Consider the following 19,663-nt stretch of genomic DNA (forward strand, 5'->3'; position numbering starts at 1 on the left):
GGAAACTAAGTGAAACATGAACACTTGATTAGTTTCATATTAAATAGCCTAGCAGGAATCCCTGACAGTGTAACACAGTACTCTGTTGCATTCCAAGAGGCACACTTGAGGCTGTCACAATGATTCAACAGGCTAGTCATGCCCCTGCAATCACCAGGATCCCATATGGGTGCCAGTTTGTGTCCCGGCTGCTGTACTTCCCATCCAGCTCCCTGCTTGTGGCCAGGGAAGCAGTGGAGGAAGGCCCATTGCCTTGGGACCCTGCACCCGTATGGGAGACCCAGAACAAGCTCCAGGCTCCTGGCCTCAGATCAGTTCAGCTCTAGCTGCTGCAGTAGCTTCTTGTTACTGCCCGAGAGGGCAGCAGTTGACAGGCACCCACAGGTGACCTGGATGACACTCCTAGTTCCAGCTCGGCCAAGCTCTGGCTGATGAGGCAGACTGAACATCTCTCTCCGCCCCATGCCCTTCAAACAAGCTTTTAAATTAAAAAAAAAAAAAAAAAAAAGAAAAGCAGTGAAAAGTTTATTCTCTCCCTTTAATTAGCATAAGGAATTTATGTAAGATTTAGCTTTGAAAGCTGAAATTACTGTAGTGTCTCTTTTTGTATCATTATAGATTCAGATTTTTGCATACTGAAAATGTCCGGTCAGGTAAAGTCATCGTTTTATCATCGCCTGACCTCCAGTGTGGCCAGGGACACGCCAGGGGACTGTGCCCTTCCTCTCATCCTGCACTTGCTGGGTTTCCGACCCGGAAGGCCACAGGCTCCCGCAGACCCCTCGGGACCTAGATCGGCAACTTGAGCCGTTCACCCCAGGGGTGCTGCTGCTGCACAGCCCTCAGTTAACACGGCAGCAAACAAACACAGAGCAACAGTGACGCGTCAACTCATATTCGTCACTGGAGTCAAACCTATACAATTTCACAGTCACCTCTTAAAAATTAGAATTCTTGGGCTCCTGATCATTTAACATTTTTTGCTTCACACTACTTCACAAAACAGTAATATTACTAGCACGGACATTAATGACTTTCAACAATCCTTTCTGTCCTGAGAAGTACCCTAATAGGGATGGGCAGTCATAATGCTGAACATTAGTCTGCTCAAAGAGCTTCTCTGGGCAACTCAGCTACCAACTGGACACTGCTTTTAAATTCAAAACCTGCTTTTGTTTGAACATGTGAAACAATCCATTCAATTCCCAACTTCCACAAGGTGTACTCAGAGATGCCCTGCTTCCACCCCTGGTCTGATCACAGACCACACTCCTGTCTCAACAGGTTTTCATGTTCTGCTCGGCAGCTAACAATTCTACTCTGTACTTTGCAGTTTACCCTTGTTTACACAAACAAGCCAAATATGTGGCCATATTTGTGGTAAAATAAGGTATATACTTCACTGTATTTTGCTTTTCTCACTCAATACTACATGTGCGACAGGAAGTTTATCACAGACATCACCAAACACCGGTGGTATCTGGTGTAGATAAACCTGTCCTAAGTTACTAGGCTCTGGGAAGACATTTCTTGGAAACTATGGTGCATTCCACTAAATCAATCAAATATATACAAAACGCAAGCTGCCCACTAGCCTACTAACATACATAACTCCAGCTAACTTCAGAGACTCCTCAAGGCTTGTCAGCTTGCTGTGCACATTTCTAGAGAAAATAAGTACTGTCTTCTAATTCTTTGCTTGTTGTTTTTCTGGAATGCTCTTTGTGACTTTAAAGGCTCTAATCATGTGGTCTACCTTCCTCTTGCTGCCAGGCACTAATGTACAGGGTTCTCTCAGGGCCCTCTCCTCACATGTGCTCTATGCTTGGCAAGGTTTGACCCAATTTTCCCATATTACTTTCACTCATGGAGAGACAAACCTCAACACCTTGTATGTTTTCAATTAAAGGCTGAATTTACACCCAAAATGGTTCCCACCCAAGCACATCCACAAAGTACCACTTGTGAGTTCTCTGGGGTAAGAAAATTTGACCTGACACAGAATTTTCCACATCTGTAAGAACTTATGGTATTACTCGTGTGTGAATTATCTGGTGACTGGTAAGAGCTGACTTTGTGGAGAAAGTCTTCCCACATTCCGTGCATTCATAGGGTCTCTCCCCTGTGTGCGTCCACTGGTGGGACTTGAGGGCTGATTTCTTACAGAAGGATTTCCCACACCTACTACATTCATATGGCTTCTCTCCTGTGTGAATCCTCTGATGACTGATGAGGTTTGACTTCACGTAGAACGCCTTCCCGCATTCATTACACTCAAAGGGGTTCTTCCCTGTGTGAGTTCTCTGATGCACAGTGAGGTGTGATTTCATACAGAAAGATTTGTCACATTCATTACACTTGTATGGCTTCTCTTCTGTGTGCGTTCTCTGGTGTATGGTCAGGGCTGACCTGTAGCAGAAGGCCTTCCCACATTCACCACACTCATGGGGCTTCTCCCCCGTGTGTGTTCTCTGATGTTCGACGAGGTGGGACTTCTGGAAGAAGGTTTTCCTGCACTCCTTGCACTCAAAGGGCTTCTCCCCTGTGTGTGTTCGTTGATGCTTGGTGAGGTGAGACTTCTGGAAGAAGGTTTTCCCACACTCCTTACACTCATAGGGCTTCTCCCCTGTATGTATTCTTTGATGTTGACTGAGGGCTGACTTCATATAGAAAGATTTCCCACACTCACTGCATTTATAGGGCTTCTCACCTGTGTGAGTTCTCTGATGTACAGTTAAGGTTGATTTATGGCGAAAGCTTTTCTTACATTCAGTACATTCATAGGGTTTCTCTTCCGAATGTGTTCTCTGATGATCAACGAGATTTGATTTAATGGAAAAAGCTTTCCCACACTCATTACACACATGGGGTTTCTTCCCAGTATGATCTCTCTGATGAATATTGAGAAGTGATTTCACATAGAATGACCTGTCACACTCATTACACTTATAGGGCTTCTCTCCTGTGTGAGTTTTCTGGTGGACCACTAGGACTGACTTGGTGTGGAAGCACTTTCCACATTCGTTACATTCATATGGCTTCTCCCCTGTGTGAGTCCTCTGATGCTTAGTGAGGGCTGACTTCTTATAAAAAGATTTGTCGCATTCGCTGCACTCATAGGGCTTCTCCCCCGTGTGTGTCCGCAGATGCACAACAAGTTCTGAATTCATGGAGAAGGACTTGCCACACTCGCCGCATTCATAGGGCTTCTCCCCTGTGTGAATTTTCCGATGTTTAGTGAGATTTGACTTCATGCAGAAAGCTTTCCCACATACATCACAGTTATATGGTTTCTTCCCTGTGTGAGTTACCTGATGAGTAATCAGGGCTGACTTATAGCAAAAGGATTTCCCACACTGGGTGCATTTGTGGGGTTTCTCTTCTTTATGCCTGCCCTGATGGACATTTAGGGTTGATTTGTAGTAGAAGGACTTTCCACACTCATTACATTCATATGGTTTCTCCCCTGTGTGGGTTCTCTGATGGTCTTCAAACTGAGACCTCTGGTAGAAAGTTTTCCCACATTCATTGCACTTGAAAGGTTTCTCCCCTGTGTGGGTTTTCTGGTGTTTTGTTAGGTTTGACTTCACACAGAAGGCTTTCCCACATTCCTTACACTCGTAAGGTTTCTCCCCTGTGTGTGTTCTCCGGTGGTGATTGAAGTTGGACTGTGCATAGAAGGATTTCCCACACTCATCACACTGATAGGGTTTCTCTCCTGTGTGAATCCTCTGGTGGATTTTTAGGGCTGAGTTATGACGAAAAGATTTCCCACACTCATCACACACACAGAGCTTCTTTCCTGACTGAATTTCCTGGCGACGTTCAAGTACTGACTTCACAGGGGCTGTAACACTTTCCTTGTATCCACTGGGGTGCTCTTCCAGGCTGCTGCTCTTAGAACCAGGAGATCGTGATTTCTGAGTTTTTCCACATTGATCATTCTCACATGCTCTCTCTCTTGTGTGTGTCCTCTGATGCTGAGTGAGAAGGAACTTCTGGCAAAAAGATTTCTCACAGTGACTACACTTGAAGGCTTTCTGCTCTGTTGTGTGAACCCTAAGAGGCTGAGTGAGGTGCACCTCCTTGACGACATTCTCATTTTCACTGGACTCACGAGTCTTCTCCCCAGTGCTAACTTTATGATGTCTAAGGACGTTTGAGCTCCCACAATCATTAACTTCAGAATGAGTCTCCTTTGTGTGAGAATTCTGCTGGACTTCAGGAGTTGACCTGTCACAGACAGGGTCCCCAGGCTTCTCAGACCCACTGGATGTCTGTTCTCGGAGAACCACCTCACACGTGTTGATGGCTGTCTGCTCAGGGAAGGCCTCTGCACTTGAACTATCTCCTACCGGTGGCTCCAAAGAAGCAGGAACTCGCTGGGGCTCACTAGGATGCAGAGACCCCCTGCAGAGGCACTGCTTGTCAGCCTTCTCCCCAGTTGGCACCTGCCCCTGGTCACCAAGAGGCACCATCGAGCCTTTGTTAGCACCATCAGAGTTCTGACTTGAACGATTCTTGTCACTAACACTCGATCCTGAAATGCATCTCAGACTCACTCCACATGAGTCCAACAGACAAGGTGCTTTCCTTGGAGGAACCAAGTTCGAATGCAGATTAACCGTTTCCTCCAAAATACTCTCCATAGACAGTGCAGTGTTGAGGGACGCACACAAACTAGGTCGGTCCAGGCATTCTTGGCTTCTCTTTATTAGGTCATTTAACTTTTGAACTTCTGGAAATGAGAAAAAATTAAATGCATTTTAAAAGTATAAGCACACTTCTTGCCTAAGCATGGCTAACTTCATCACTATTGCCCATTTTCAGGCCCAGCCTCCTTGTGGAGAAGCCTGGTGCGTGTCTCCACTTTAGAAAATGTCAAGCTGAGAAGCCTGTGCTAAAGTAGAAACGGGAGAAGAAAGCTAACGATGAACACACACCTGCTGTTTCAAACATGACCTTCAAAACTGAAAACAAGAAATTCAGTACTCGGAACTAAGAGCTCAGAGCAAGGAAACAGAGTAAACTGGCAAAAGCTATGGAGAGAGAGTGGAGAAAACGAGAAGTGAGAGGAAAGGGTGGTTAGAAGAGACATCCCAGGCACCACGGAGGCCGGAACAAACGATCCCTACGTGCCAGCAGGTAAAACGGACACTGCTGAGGCAAGGTAGTCTCACCAAAAAGCATGCATTCACCTCACAAGGCACAAACCTGACAGAGCTTCCCTAACTCAGTGCCTGTTTACAAGAGAGAAAGACACAGAGAGAGACAGAAGAAAGGAGCAGGGAGGAATCAAGAAGGTACAACAAGCACCACGACAGAAACAGGCCTCGACTGTTTCTTACAATCCGGACAGGCAAAACTCAAGAGGACCAGATATTAGGAAAACATGCAGATCACTCAGGAAATCAGGACAAGAGATGACCACAGGCTGGCATGGTGTGCGTGTCAAATAGATGACTTAAGATGTAGGGCAACTGCACGTTCACTGAATGTTGGTGAAAACACAATAGATGCTTCAGGTTAAAAACACAACCTTATAGGTGCAGTCATGAAGCCCTGGTAGAATAGAGTTGTGGCAAGAGTTTGGGCCCGGCAGCGTGGCCTAGCGGCTAAAGTCCTTGCCTTGAACGCCCTGGGATCCCATATGGGCGCCGGTTCTAATCCCGGCAGCTCCACTTCCCACCCAGCTCCCTGCTTGTGGCCTGGGAAAGCAGTCAAGGACGGCCCAATGCATTGGGACACTGCACCCACGTGGGAGACCCAGAAGAGGTTCCTGGTTCCCGGCTTCGGATCGGCGCAGCACCGGCTGTTGCGGCTCACTTAGGGAGTGAATCATCGGATGGAAGATCTTCCTCTCTGTCTCTCCTCTCTGTATATCTGACTTTGTAATAAAATAAATAAATCTTTGAAAAAAAAGAGTTTTGGTAAGAGTTTCCAAAGGGAAGTAAAAACTAAGAGGAACTATGAGGAGATGAATAGGATGTATATGATGATGTCACAGCTGTCAAACATGGAAGAAAACCGGAGCCTGATTAAGCAGAGATAAGGTATCTGCGGATTTACAATTTGGGGAGGATTACTGCAAAGTTGTCAGTTCTTTGCCATTCTGACAATAAGGACTGTAACACCTCAAGTAAAATGAAGAGTGCAGAGGAGAGGAAGTCACAGAAGTGGCAGACTTTAACTCCTCATGCAAAGCAAAGGCTGAACCTCAGCAGCGGACGAGCATGGGGAAGCACTGCAGAGACGACCAGTGCGTTCCTGGAGCAGAGCCCGACCGTGTGCGCAGACTCGCCTGCTACTTCACGGTGCAAAGAGCAAAGAACTTCTGTGCTTTTGGGGAAATCCTCTCCCACTCTAAGATCTATTCCTGGGCATTAGAGTTCAGGGTTATGAACCTATTCCGTTGTGTTTGTGTCTATAAGTCTTAAACATTCACATCTTCAATGAATTTTTAAGGACTCTTCCTCAACAGATAACATTTTCTTCATGTACAGAACCTTGCCTTTGCCAGCTTCTCTCACACAGGTGATTTCCACCTGTGCTGGACGTGGGCTCTTAATTCCTCCATGGCAACAGGACACAGCATCTGCCCAGTGCTACAAGCACAGAGCAAGTACCACACGGCAGAAGGCAAGCCTCCAGGAGAGCTTGTGGCCTTCCCAGGTACCCTGGCTATGCAGGGACACTGTTCCTTCACATGAACTTCAATATTCACATCTCACAGTCCTGACAGCTGAAGTCTTTCTTTGAAGCTTTAATTCTGTCGGTTCTCACAGGGTTATTTTTTGTTGATTTACTTGAAAGTGAGCATTACAGGGAGAGTGTGACAGATCTTCCCTTCACTGTTGTATGCCCAGGTACCCGCAGCACCTAGGGCTGCTTCAGGCTAGCACCAGGAGCCAGGAGCGGCAACCGGCCTCCCACCTGGGTGACAGGGGCAAAAATGCTTGCATCATCGCCAAGTGGCCGCAACAGCTGGAGCTGGCTAATCCAAAGCTTAGAAGACCCAAAGCTTCTTCCAGGTCTCCCACGTGGGTGCAGCGTCGCAAGGCCTTGGGCCGTCCTTGACTGCTTTCCCAGGCCACAAGCAAGGAGCTGGATGAGAAGCAGGGTCACCGGAATTAGAACTGGTAACCATATGGAATCCCAGCATGTGCAAGACGAGGACTTTAGCTGCTAGGCTACTGCACTGGGTCCAAAATAAATCTTTAACAAAAACACAAACAAACAAATAAACAAAAAAAACCGACTCGGTAACTGAAGCCTGCAAAGCTTGAGAGCTAAGAATGACTGGCTCACCATCATATTTCCAACATCACAGTCTTAGAGGCACTCAGCAGTCCTGCAGTGAACAGCTGCAGAATGAAAACTAATGCCAGAGGCAGACAGCAAGAAAGAAAGAGCTCACACAACACAGATAAGGATTCTAGAGAAACTACAACACAACTTTCAAATGCAACAGATTCTAAGTATAAGAATGGCAAACTTTGGGCCCAGCGCAGTAGCCTACTGGCTAACGTCCTCAGCTTGCATGCCCTGGGATACCATGTGAGCCCCAGTGCGTATCCTGGCTGCTCTACTTCCCTTCCAGCTCTCTGCCTGTGGCCTGGGAAAGCAGTAGAAGATGGCCCAAGAGCTTGGGACACTACACACCCACGTGAGAGACCCAGAAGAAGCTCCTGACTTTGAACTGGCTTAGCTCCAGCCATTGCGGCCACTTAGGAAGTGAACCAGCAGATGGGAGATATTTCTCTTTGTCTCTCCTCTCTGTAAATATGACTTTCCAATAAAAATTTAAAAATCTTAAAAAAAATGGCAAATTTCCCTAACAATGAAGCAGAAAGAGGGGATGGTGTGGTAGCACAGCTCGCTAATCTCTCTACAGTGCCAGACCCTCATGATTGCGAGTTCATGTCCCGGCTGCTCCACTTGCCATCCAGTGCTGTGTTTACGGCCTGGGAAAGCAGCGGAGCACAGGCCAGGTGCTGGGGCCCCGTACCCATGTGGGAGACCCAGAAGAAACTCCAGATTCCAGCTTCGGACCCACCCAGCTCTGAATGTTAAAGCAGTTTTGGGGAGTGAACCAGCAGATGGAAGATCTCTTTTTCTCTCTCATCTGTCCTCTCTCTGTAACTGCCTTCCCAATAAAAATAAATGAATCTTAAAAATAATATTACTACACAGAAAGAAAAGCAGCCATAGCTATGAGACCAGATGGAAAAGTAACTGTGAGCCAAGGCACGTGGCTGACTGGCTGCTCTGGGTTTTCTCGCACGTTCTGAGGCCCTCACACAGAAAACACTGAGGCAGTGTGAGGGCCCGACCCCGAGCCGACCCACCCGGGCCTCATTCCCACAGGCTTCCTTCTTTTGCCTGGTCATCACCAACTCACTTGAGCAAGTCTGGCCTGCGAGTCCTCTTTCCACTGTCCATGGTTCTTCTCCTCGCTCTAATTTATAGATCACATCCGGTTTGGTGATGCAGTAGCCTGTGAATAAGACACAGGGTCAGAGTGTGGACGCGCAGAGACAGGCAGGTGGTGCTTCAGGCAGACACACAGGACAGGTGCCCGAAGGAACCCCTGGTGGGAGCGATAAAACCACATTCCACTGTGCCCAAAGGGACCCACCATCATGGACCCAAGAGAGGCACATTAAATGCCTTGAAGGGCCAACCATTCTTGGCAGCTACGAGTGAGGAAACCCTGATGCGTTGTAAGGTGTACCCAGAGACAGCGCCTCACCCACAGAGACCAGGTGGCTGTAGGTTTCCAGCACCACATCCCGGTACAGCATCCTCTGAGCACCGCTCAGCTGCAGCCACTCCTCCCGGCTGAAGTCCACAGCCACGTCCTCAAACGACACGGGGCCCCGAGCAACACCCTGCTGGGCAACACGGAAGACATGGGAGGGGCAAAGCTTAGCAGTACCCAGCAAGTTTACCGGAAAACATCAGGCAGGCTGTCTACTTTATACTTTGTAAGACAGTGCATGACAGAAATACCCAGGCTATTAACTTAGTAATTCAAACAGAAAGTTCTTACCATACACCTTGAGACTGTCCTGGTTGAGCTGGAATATCAAACCTGACAATATTGTTTCAGTCTACTTTTGAGGCGTTGACTTTTTTTGAAGATTTCAAATGTATTTTATTTCTTCAATAATGCAGTATTTTAACTAGCACAGTGCTTTTATTTGACATTTATGAGCTGGTTTGAAACAAGTCAGCATTTACCAGCTGGATTGATTAGTGATCTCTCCACTCCTTTGGGGTGACTGCCGACAGGGGAAGGTTCCATTCTATTCCCGTCTGTGTTGCTCTACATGTCCACACAGCAATAGAGCACGTGGCTCCCCCAGCCCACAGATTATTACCACATCTGTCTTGAGAACCCGGTGTGCGTCTCTGGCGGCTCTGCCTTGCCACCGCATGCTGAATGCTTCACCTGCAGATGAACTTAGTGCATTTCTGGCCAAAGGAAACATCGTGAAACAGAAATACAAACGTTGCAAAGGTAGCTACTATTTTGTTGCAACTTCTAAGGCAGTGTATCATGGGAACACTTACCCTGTTCTGCAGGATGAAGACAGCTATAGCGAATCATTTACAGTCAGCGTTAACTCATCACGTTAGAAAACACAGCTCTATTTCATTAGCGTCAGCTTGGGTTTCACGGAAGAGCATACACTTCATGAACACACAGTTAATGGCACAATTACATGAGCAAAGGCAAAGAGGCATGAGAAGCTCAGATTAGGGGCCGGCATCCCAGAGATGCCAGCCTGACAACCAGCTGCTCCACTCCCTACCAATGTACCCAAGAAAGTAGCAAATCATGGAAACCACAATAAATAATAAAGAACTCTTGAAATGGCTGGAGCCAAGCGGATCCAAAGCCAGGAGGCCACATGGGAGACCCGTGTGGAGTTTCAGGCTCAGCCGGGCCCAGCCCTGGCCAGTGTGGCCACCCACGAAGAGAAACACTGACAGCAGGTCTTTGTCTCTCCCTATCTATGACTTTGAAGTAAGTGTTAAAATAAAAAGCAATGAATTGAATAAAACGAAAACAATATATAAAAATTTGTGGGACACAAAGCCACACACTTAGGAAATTGACAGCACTAAGATGCTCCACAATCAACGTACCCTCCTTTCACCTTGGGAAACTAGAAAAGGAATGAACTCCATCTAAGAACTCACAAGAAAATAAGAAGAGCACACAACACAGAAAAGTTTTTTTTAAATTATCAATTAATCTTTCAAGTCTTCAGCAATACTGAAGAGAACAGAAGAGGGGCAACAACAAACTGCCAATATGGGGAAAGAGCGCTAACATTACTAGAAATTTGGCAAATATAAAAAGGGCAAGAAAATGCTAAAAACAACAAAAGAAGGGACCAGTGTTGTGCTGAAACAGGTTAAGCCACTGACTGTGATGCTGGCATCCCGTATGGGCACCAGTTCAAGTCCCAGCTGCTCCACTTGGGGTCCAGCTCCCTGCGAAGCTGCCTGAGAAAGCAGCGGAGGAAGATGAGGCTCCTAGCACCTGACTGCTCTGGCTTCAGCCTGGTCCAGCCCTCGCTGTTGTGGCCGTTCAGGGAGTGAAACAGGACATGGAGGATCTTTCTCTTTTTTTAAGATGTATTTGATTTTATTTGGAAGGCAGCTTTACAAAGGAGAGACAGCGAGAGATCTTTCACCAACCTGTTCACTCCCCAAATAACTGCATGGCCAGAGCTGGGCCGATCTGAAGGTGGCAACCAGGAGCTTCTTCTGGGTCTCCCGCATGGGTGCAGGGGCCCAAGCACGTGGGCCATCCTCCACCGCTTTCCCAAGCACAGCAGCAGGGAGCAGGATCAGAACTGGAGCAGCTGGGATTCAAACCAGCACCCATCTGGCATGGAGGCACCACAGGCAGACGTTTAACACATCAGTCATGGTGTTGGCCCCAGAAGATTTCCCAACTCTGCCTTTCAAATAAATAAAACAAATCGGGCCCGGCAGCGTGGCCTAGCGGCTAGAGTCCTCGCCTTGAAAGCCCCGGGATCCCATATGGGCGCCGGTTCTAATCCCGGCAGCTCCACTTCCCATCCAGCTCCCTGCTTGTGGCCTGGGAAAGCAGTCGAGGACGACTCTGCACCCGCGTGGGAGACCCAGAAGAGGTTCCAGGTTCCCGGCTTCGGATTGGCGGGCATCGGTCCGTTGCGGCTCACTTGGGGAGTGAATCATCAGATGGAAGATCTTCCTCTCTGTCTCTCCTCCTCTGTGTATATCTGGCTGTAATAAAATGAATAAATCTTTATAAAAAAAACCAAATATTTAAAAAAAAAACAGAAAAACATAAGAAAATGTCTTGGAATACACAAATTAGCAGAGGTCATTTAAGAACAAGCAATCTGATTATCTAGCAAAGAAATCAAATTTGTAATTAATAAACTCCACAAAAAGAAAGCTCCAGGCCCAAATCGGTTCTTAGTTTTGATTGAAAAAACTTATTTTCTAAAATTTTACTTGAAAGGCAGAGACAAAGAGAGAATGTGCACTCCCACAAATCCCACACAGTCAAGGCTGGCCTTGCCAAAGCCAGTGTGCTGAAACTCACTGAGGTCTCCCACACAGCGCCATATGCTGCCAAAGCTGTCTCCCAAGGAGCACTGCACTTCAGCAAGAGGCTGTGATGAGACAGGATGAAGGTGTGCCCAGCTGTCCCACACCACTGTCCAGAGACAACTTCATGAAGGAAGCCCACCAAGCATCTAATGGAGACGGCAGGGCTGCCGTTGTAGCGTGGCTGGTAGGGCTATGTGTGATGCCAGCATCCGCTCTGTGTGCTGGTTCAAGTCCCAACTGCTCTGCTTCTGATACTGGCCTGGCCCAACCAGTGTAGCCAGCTAGTGAGTAAACCTGTGGATAGAAGATCTCTCTCTCTGAACTCCTCTCAGATAAATAAATCTTTGGGGGAAATAAAAAAAGACAGAGTATCAATTCTACATTAAACTTACCCAGGGCTGCTAACGCAGAGCCGTGTGCCAACTGCAATAAGTAAAATCGAACTGTAGACCTATGGGTGACACAGCTTAGAAACCTGCCCCAAGAAGAAGAATCTGCTAACCAGAAGTACAATGACCAAGAGCAAAAGAAGAGACAGAGGCACAATGAATATTACTGAAAACTCTCCTGCAAAGGAGCAAAACCCTATGCCAACCTCAAAGTTCACTGAGGAAGACATCGAGAAAATGGGGGACACAGAATTCAAAACATATGTTATAAAACTTCTTATCAACGAGAAGCACGTAAAGCAGGCATTCAAGGAATTCAAGGAATATGTCACACTGGAAATGAATCAAATAACACCTGATATATCAGAAATGAAGAATACAATGGAGCAAACTAAAAGCACAGTGGAGAGTCTCCAAAACAGAATGAAGCAAGCAGAAGAAATAATCTCAGAATTGGAAGATACTTCCTGTCACCAGGGTGAAACAAACAAAAAGCTGGAAGCAGAGCTGGATCAAGCCAAAAAAAAGTATTCAAGAATGGAAAGACACTATTAAGAGGCCAAATATAAGAGTTATGGGAGTCCCAGAAGGTACAAAAAGAGAAGATGGGTTTTAAATAGTATTTAATGAAATAATAAGGGAAATTTTCCTTAATCTAGAGAAAGAACTAGGAAACAACATCCAGGAGGGGCACAGAACTCCCAAAAGGGTTGACCAAAAGTAATCTTCACCAAGACACATGATAATCAAGCTCTCTTCAATTGAACATAAGGAAAAGATCCTTAAATGCGCACATGGAAAAAAATCAACTGATAGATAAAGGAATGCCAATTAAATTCACAGGAGATCTCTCACGAGAAACTCTACAGGCCAGAAGAGAATAGTGCAACATATTCCCAATTCTAAAAGCAAAAAATTGTCAGCCTGGGATAACGTACCCAGTAAAACTTTTCTTTGTCTTTGAAAATGAAATAAAATTCTTCCACAGTAAAGAAACGTTAAAAGAATATGCCTCTTCCAAACCTGCCCTACAAAGGATACTTAAAGATGTTCTCTTGACAGAGAAGAGGAATAGTGCCCACCAAAACCAAAGGTAAATGTGAAGAACATCCCAGTAAAATGACAACAGAAGATTAAACCAATGAACAACCCATTGCTAAAATGACAGGACCAAATTACCACCTATTTTTATTAACCTGAATGTAAATGGCTTAAACTCATCAATTAAACATCACAGATTAATAGACTGGATCAAAAAACAAAACCCATCTATTTGTTCCCTACAGGAGACACATTTCACCAACAAAGATCAGCAGAAACTGTATCTCACGGATTTTGATTTTGTTTTTGTTAGTTTCATCTCTTCAAAACACTTTCTTCTGATTTCAATGATCCATAGATCATACAGTAGCATCATTTTCCTCAAGGTTTCTGATTTTCTTTGTCATTTCTTCAGCAGCACATTAGTCATTCAGTGGCATGTTATTTAACTTCATGGCATTGTTAATTTCTTTTTTTTCCTTCCTGTTGTTGCTTATGTTTTGTGGCTTTTCATTTAAGGGGATGTACAGTAACTGTGTAATGGAGACTAACATATCCAGATGTGAGGACACAATGCAGTATGCATCTCTACTTCCAGACAAAAGATGGACTCCCAATGAAACTGTTTACTATAGCTTGACATTAGGATGCTGGACTCTCTGCCATTGTCCATGCCCACAATGATGGACATATGACTGTGTATGAAGAACTATACTATAGTAATGATATAGGAGAACTGGGGGGGGGGGGGAGGAAATTGGCGAGGGAATAAGGAAAATCCCACGATCTATAGAACTGTATCATAAAATGATAATAATAAAAAGAAGTAAAATTAAAAAAAAAAAACTTATCCAAAGAAACAAGAAGACACCCCATTTCATTCCAAACATAGTTTGCAACAGTAAAAAATTGAAAGTAAAAAATTTTAAGCAGTCCATTTGATGGTTTACTAATTTACTTGTTGTTGAGAAGTCTGAGTTGATTATGTATTTAATATGATAACCATTTGTGTGCTGTGAATTGCATTAAGAGTTATGTAGGGCAGAGATGATGCTTACTAAATGTACAAAATGGATTGATGAGATTAGCCAGTTAAATCTTTTCACCAGTAAGGCACTCAACAGCCCATGAGATATTTATTAAAAATGTCAAGTAAATCCTCTTATTTTTGTATCATAGTGTCAAATAGCAGTAAAATAAACATGTTAAGATCCTTAATCTACTGCTATGTTTCACTGTAAAATTTACCTTTGTTAAAATTTGCTTCTGTTCAAATTTGTTGAGATCGCATGTAAAAGTATCCTAATATTACTTTGGCTGATATTTTCTAATTACTGTATAATATTTTGGGAATGCAAATTTTATTTGAATGTCAACTACAGTTAAGCATGTGCCGTTTGTTTTTCTTGCTCAGGTCTTGTAATTTGATGGAATGTTTTTATTATAGTTTAATAAATGTTTGTTTTTTAAAAAATAAAAATAAAAAAAATAAAAAAATTGAAATTGGAACCAAATTTTCCAACAGATGGAGAAAACCTACTTGACAATACCCAACACTGATTCTTGCTCTAAAAGAAAAAAAAATTAATTAATTTCAGGAAACAGTATAGGAATAAAAGGAGACACAGGTCATGATACCTGGGAAGGCAGTATCCCACGTTGGCACTGGTTTTGAGTTCTGCCATGCCATAGCATCAGACCCAGGAATAAATTTTTTAACTAGATAAAAGGCATTCACAAAAAAATCTATGGCTACAATCACAATAACTGTCAAAAGCTTAGTGCTGGACCTGGTGTGGTAGCCTAGTGGCTAAAGTCTTCACCTTGCATGTACCAGGATCCCATATGGCTGCTCCACTTTCCAACCAGCTCCCTGAGTGTAGCCTAGGAAAGGAACAGAGAGCAGCCCAAAGCCTTGGGACCCTGTACCCGCATGGGAGACCCACAGGAAGCTCCTGGCTCCTAGCTTTGGAATGGCTCAGCTCTGGCCATTAAGCTACTTGGGCAGTGAACCAGCAATGGAAGATATCTATCTCTCTCTCTCTCTCTCTCTCTCTCTCTCTCTCTCTCCTTCTCTCTTTAGATCTGTCTTTCCAATAAAAAGATAAATCTTTTAAAAAAATTAAAAAGAAAGAAAGAAAAGAAAAAAGCTTAGTGCTGTTCCATTTCTATCTGCAGAATGAAAGAACAAAAGTCCTGCCTGTTAGGATGCTGGGATGCCTGCGGCCCACCTCAGGGTGTCCACAGCCCACCTCACAGTGCCTGGAAGGGATATGGCGCTCTAACTCCTGACCTTGCTTCCCACTAATGGGGACCCTGGGAGGCAGTGGTGAACAGCTCAAGTAACTGTCCCCGATAACCTAAGTAAGAGACCCAGAGTGAGTTACTGCTGCTGGCTTTGGCCCAGTCACGTCCTGGCTATGACAGGCACTTGAGGTGCCAATTAGCAGATGGGAGCTCACTACCCCTTTCTCTTTCTACCTGTCTCTCTTCCTCTCAAATCATCATCATCATCATCATCATCAAAGATGACACATTTTACCACTCCCATTTAACATTATACTGAGGGTTCTAGTCAATGTAGTAAATAATGCACACTACAAATCAGAAAACTTTGCAAATGACCTCATCTACGGAGAAAATCCTACAGAACTGCAAAAAGCTACCAGAATGAATTTAAGATGATCACAAGACATAATACGAATATATACGATTCAATCAACATCCATTTAAGAATAATGAACAACTGGGACTGGTGCGATGGCCTAACTTGTTAATCTTCCACTGCTAGTGCCAACATTCCATACAGACGCCACTGTGTGTTCCAGCTGCTCCATTTCTGATCCAGCTCCCTGCTAATGGTCTGGCAAAAGCAGTAGGCAAGAAGGGCCCCTGCATACACGTGGCAGACCCCAAAGAAGCTCCTGCCTTCAAATCAACTCAGCTTCCGCCATTAAGGCCATCTTGGAAATGAACTAGCAGATAGAAGGTCTGTCTGTCTCTCCCTCTCCCTGGATCTTTCAAATAAATAAATCTTTAGGGGGGAAAAAAAGCATTTGAGAACTTCAACACCCTTTTGTAATAACAACATTAGAAGCTAAACTACCTCCACAGAACAGAAAGCCCCTGCAGGACGCTCAGCCAGTGCTGAGGATTAAGCTGCTGCAGAGTCTGAGCAGCAGCACCTTTGAAACAACTAACCACACCTCTAAAAAACCACCTAGTGGTTAGGATGGCCACGTCCCTCGTGTGGGATCTAATCGATCCCAGCTCCGGCTCCTATAAAACAACCCAACATTAGAGCAGCTGGAGAAGCGGACCCGTGGCCCGATGGCATGGAGGTACGCAGGACAGAATCCCCAACCCCAGGCTGTGGAAAGCACGAAGCATGAGAGAAGCCTGGCAGAGCAAAAGGACGGGCACTCAGGGTGAGGATCCAGGCAAGAACTAAGCAGAGGGGACAAAAGGAAGACAAAGGAATCAGGGCAGCAGCCAGACACAAACAGGGCACGAAAGAGGCTCAACTGTGAAATATCCCAGTAAGATAAGCTCTGGAAAGATCTACTGGACTCTCCTGCAAGGTGAAAATTAGGTTTAAGAAAAAATTACAGGTTTTGCTTGTTTGACAGAAAGAGAAGACGCCACAGACCTTCAAACATCTACTTATTCACTCCCCAAATGGCTATGAAAACCAGGACTGGGCAAGGCCAAAATCAGGAGCCAGGAACTCCACGCAGCTCTCCACTAGGGGCGGCAGAGACCAGGTGTCTGGGCCAGCACCCCCTACACTCCCAGGAACACTAACAGGAGACCAGCCGAGAAGCAGACGCTCCTGGCTCCGCACTGGGAACAGGAGTGGGCACCGCAGATGGCAACCTAACACGCGGTGCCACAGCACTTGCCCCATGACCGAGCTCTATCAGGACATGTCCAGCAGATGGTGAGCAACAAGGAGACTGTATACAGCAGACCAAAATGAATGGGCACAGAGACAACTGCGTCCCAACACTCAAAACAGACTCCTCACAGTGGCCAAGAGACAGAAACAGAGGCACAGAGCATGGCATATGCAGCATGCGCATTTGCAAACCACTCACTCATCAAAAAGAATGAATCAGTGCTACACTGTATGGATAAACCCTGGAAAATCTGATTAGTCAAAGGACCAATCCCTTGTGATTCCATGCACGTAACATATCTAGAATACAGAATCACCAAAGAAAGATCTTCTCTCTCCGCTGGTTCTTTTCCCAGCTGCAACAGCTGGAGCTGAGCCAATCTGAAGCCAGGAACCAGGAGCCTCTTCTGGATCTCCCACATGAGTGCAGGGTTTCAGAGCTTTGGGCCTTCTTCCACTGCTTTCCCAGGCCACAGGCAGGGAGTTGAATGGGAAGTGGAGCAGCCAGGATATGAACCGGCACCCATATGGGCTCCCAGGCGTGCAAGGTGAGGATTTAGCTACTTGGCCATTGTGCTGGACCCAAGCAACTACTCTTAATAAAGCTTTTGTTTTGTTTTCAAATTTTTATTAAGTTTTATTTGAAAGTGAACAGAAGAGAAAAAGACCATGGTCTCCTATCTGCTGGTTCACTTTCCTCATGCCTACACCTGCCAGGGAGGAGGCAGGTGGAAGCTAGGAGCCCCTTCCAGGTCAGCCGATGGCAGGGGCCCATGTGCCTGCGCAATCGCTTGCCGCCTGTCAAGGTACACACCTGTAGGAAGCTGGACTCAGGAATGAATTTGGAATTGGAAACAAAGCAAGGCCTCTGAATTGGGATGCGGGAGTCACAACCATCAAGGTAACCACCACACCAAACACTCACCCTGGGTAAGGGGCCATTAGAGGAAAATGTTTGGGGGAATAAAAAACAGTGATGACTATACAACTGGGAAAACAATTAATTCTGCTGAATCATACACACTCCTGAACAACAATATTGGGAGAGTTGGTGTTTTTTTTTTTTTTTAAAGATTTTATCATTATTGGAAAGCCGGATATACAGAGAGGAGGAGAGACAGAGAGGAAGATGTTCCATCCGATGTTTCACTCCCCAAGTGAGCCGCAACGGGCCGATGCGCGCCGATCTGAAGCCGGGAACCAGGAACTTCCTCCAGGTCTCCCACGCGGGTGCAGGGTCCCAATGCATTGGGTCGTCCTCGACTGCTTTCCCAGGCCACAAGCAGGGAGCTGGATGGGAAGTGGAGCTGCCGGGACTAGAACCGGCGCCCGCATGGGATCCCGGGGTTTTCAAGGCAAGGACTTTAGCCGCTAGGCCACGCCGCCGGGCCAGGGAGAGTTGGTGTTACCTAGATTGTATCACAATCTAAAACAACAGAGAGTTCAGAAACTGGCCAAAAAAGCAAGTGTGAACCGTGTGCTGTCTTGGCAATGCAGGTTACAGTCCCACAGCTCACCCCTCTCATTCTCCAGTATAGTTTTAGGTTCCGACCCGAGCTCAAAACAGAGCAGGTTCAGAAAGCTGTCAACTGAGTGTCCCATGTTATCATGCCCAGATGATTTGCAGCTCTGCCCATCACTCTCAACAGGCACCTGAGCCATCACCAAAAGCCCCTCCAAGTCACTGACTCCAGAGCCCAGCGCCAGCGAGATCAGAGGACCTGGTGGGCTTGTGAAAGTAACAGACAAACCTGTCACCCCGCTTCCCTGGCTAGGCCACAAGACCCACTGTCCTTCATGGCTGCCTCTGCCTGCAGTCAGTGACCACCCACTTCATCTGCCCTGAAGTGGCCTGCTTTTTTTTTTTTTTTTAATTATTTGAAAGGCACAGACAGACAAGAGGAGAACAGAAGTTCCCAACTGTGATCCTGCCGCCTGAATGCCTTCAATAGCTGGGGATGGACCACACCAAAGCCGGGAGTAAGGACACATCCAGGTCTCCCCTACAGGTAAGCAGGGACCCCACCACCTACGGCCCCCAACACTGAGCATCAGCGGAAGTCGGAACCAGAACTGGAGCCAGCATTCAAGCCCACACACTCTGACCGTGGACACTGGTGTCCCGAGGGGTGTGCCCCTCAAAGCGCCAAAAGTTCACCTTCTGCAGGGGCTTTCCAAAGTTTCCCTTAGTGTGAACACGTGGCGCTTCAAACAGCCACACCTCCCCCCACAACGCAACAGGGAAGACAAGAACCCACGCACCAGTGGCTCGCTCATTTTCCAATGTTCCTCCAAAGGCACCAAAACCAAAAAGCAGCAGAGGAGAGGCGGCCGCTCCGTCCCCGGGGACCCCTTGCTGACCGCTGGGTGGCCCTGCTGACAACTCTGGCGTAGAGAGCAAACCTGGAAGAGGAGAAGAGGGAGCCTCGTGAGCGATCGGGCTGGTCCCGCACCTGTTGAGTCACTTCCTAACAACTGGCCCACGGGAGCTGCGACCCTGCAGAACCGCAGGGCTGGGGACGCGGGCAGGGGGACCTCAGGGAGCCTCTATGTGTGGACACCAACAATCAGACGGCTCCAAGCCCTCCTCAGGATGAGGCGAGGCGGCGGTGGACGCGGTGCACCTCCCGCAAGGCACCGGCCAGGGCAGAGCAGGCAGGAGGGGCCACGGCCAGCAATGGCCGGCAGGCAAGCAGCGCCAAGACTCACAGCCGCC

General features: G+C 46.5%; 1 protein-coding gene across 1 annotated transcript; it reads right to left on the reverse strand.

Annotated features, from left to right (window-relative positions):
- Nucleotides 1-1,758: 1,758 nt before the first annotated feature.
- LOC101530985 (zinc finger protein 345-like) lies at nucleotides 1,759-19,263 on the reverse strand. Its single transcript, XM_058681034.1, has 5 exons — nucleotides 19,210-19,263; nucleotides 8,753-8,891; nucleotides 8,402-8,497; nucleotides 4,579-4,738; nucleotides 1,759-4,149 (listed from the first exon to the last, which is right to left on the reverse strand). The coding sequence occupies exons 1-5, from the start codon at nucleotides 19,222-19,224 to the stop codon at nucleotides 2,025-2,027; spliced, it is 2,535 nt and encodes an 844-aa protein (XP_058537017.1). The 5' UTR covers nucleotides 19,225-19,263; the 3' UTR covers nucleotides 1,759-2,024.
- Nucleotides 19,264-19,663: the final 400 nt, after the last annotated feature.

Source organism: Ochotona princeps, chromosome 24 (genome assembly GCF_030435755.1).
Source record: "Ochotona princeps isolate mOchPri1 chromosome 24, mOchPri1.hap1, whole genome shotgun sequence".
Taxonomy (NCBI): Eukaryota; Metazoa; Chordata; class Mammalia; order Lagomorpha; family Ochotonidae; genus Ochotona; species Ochotona princeps.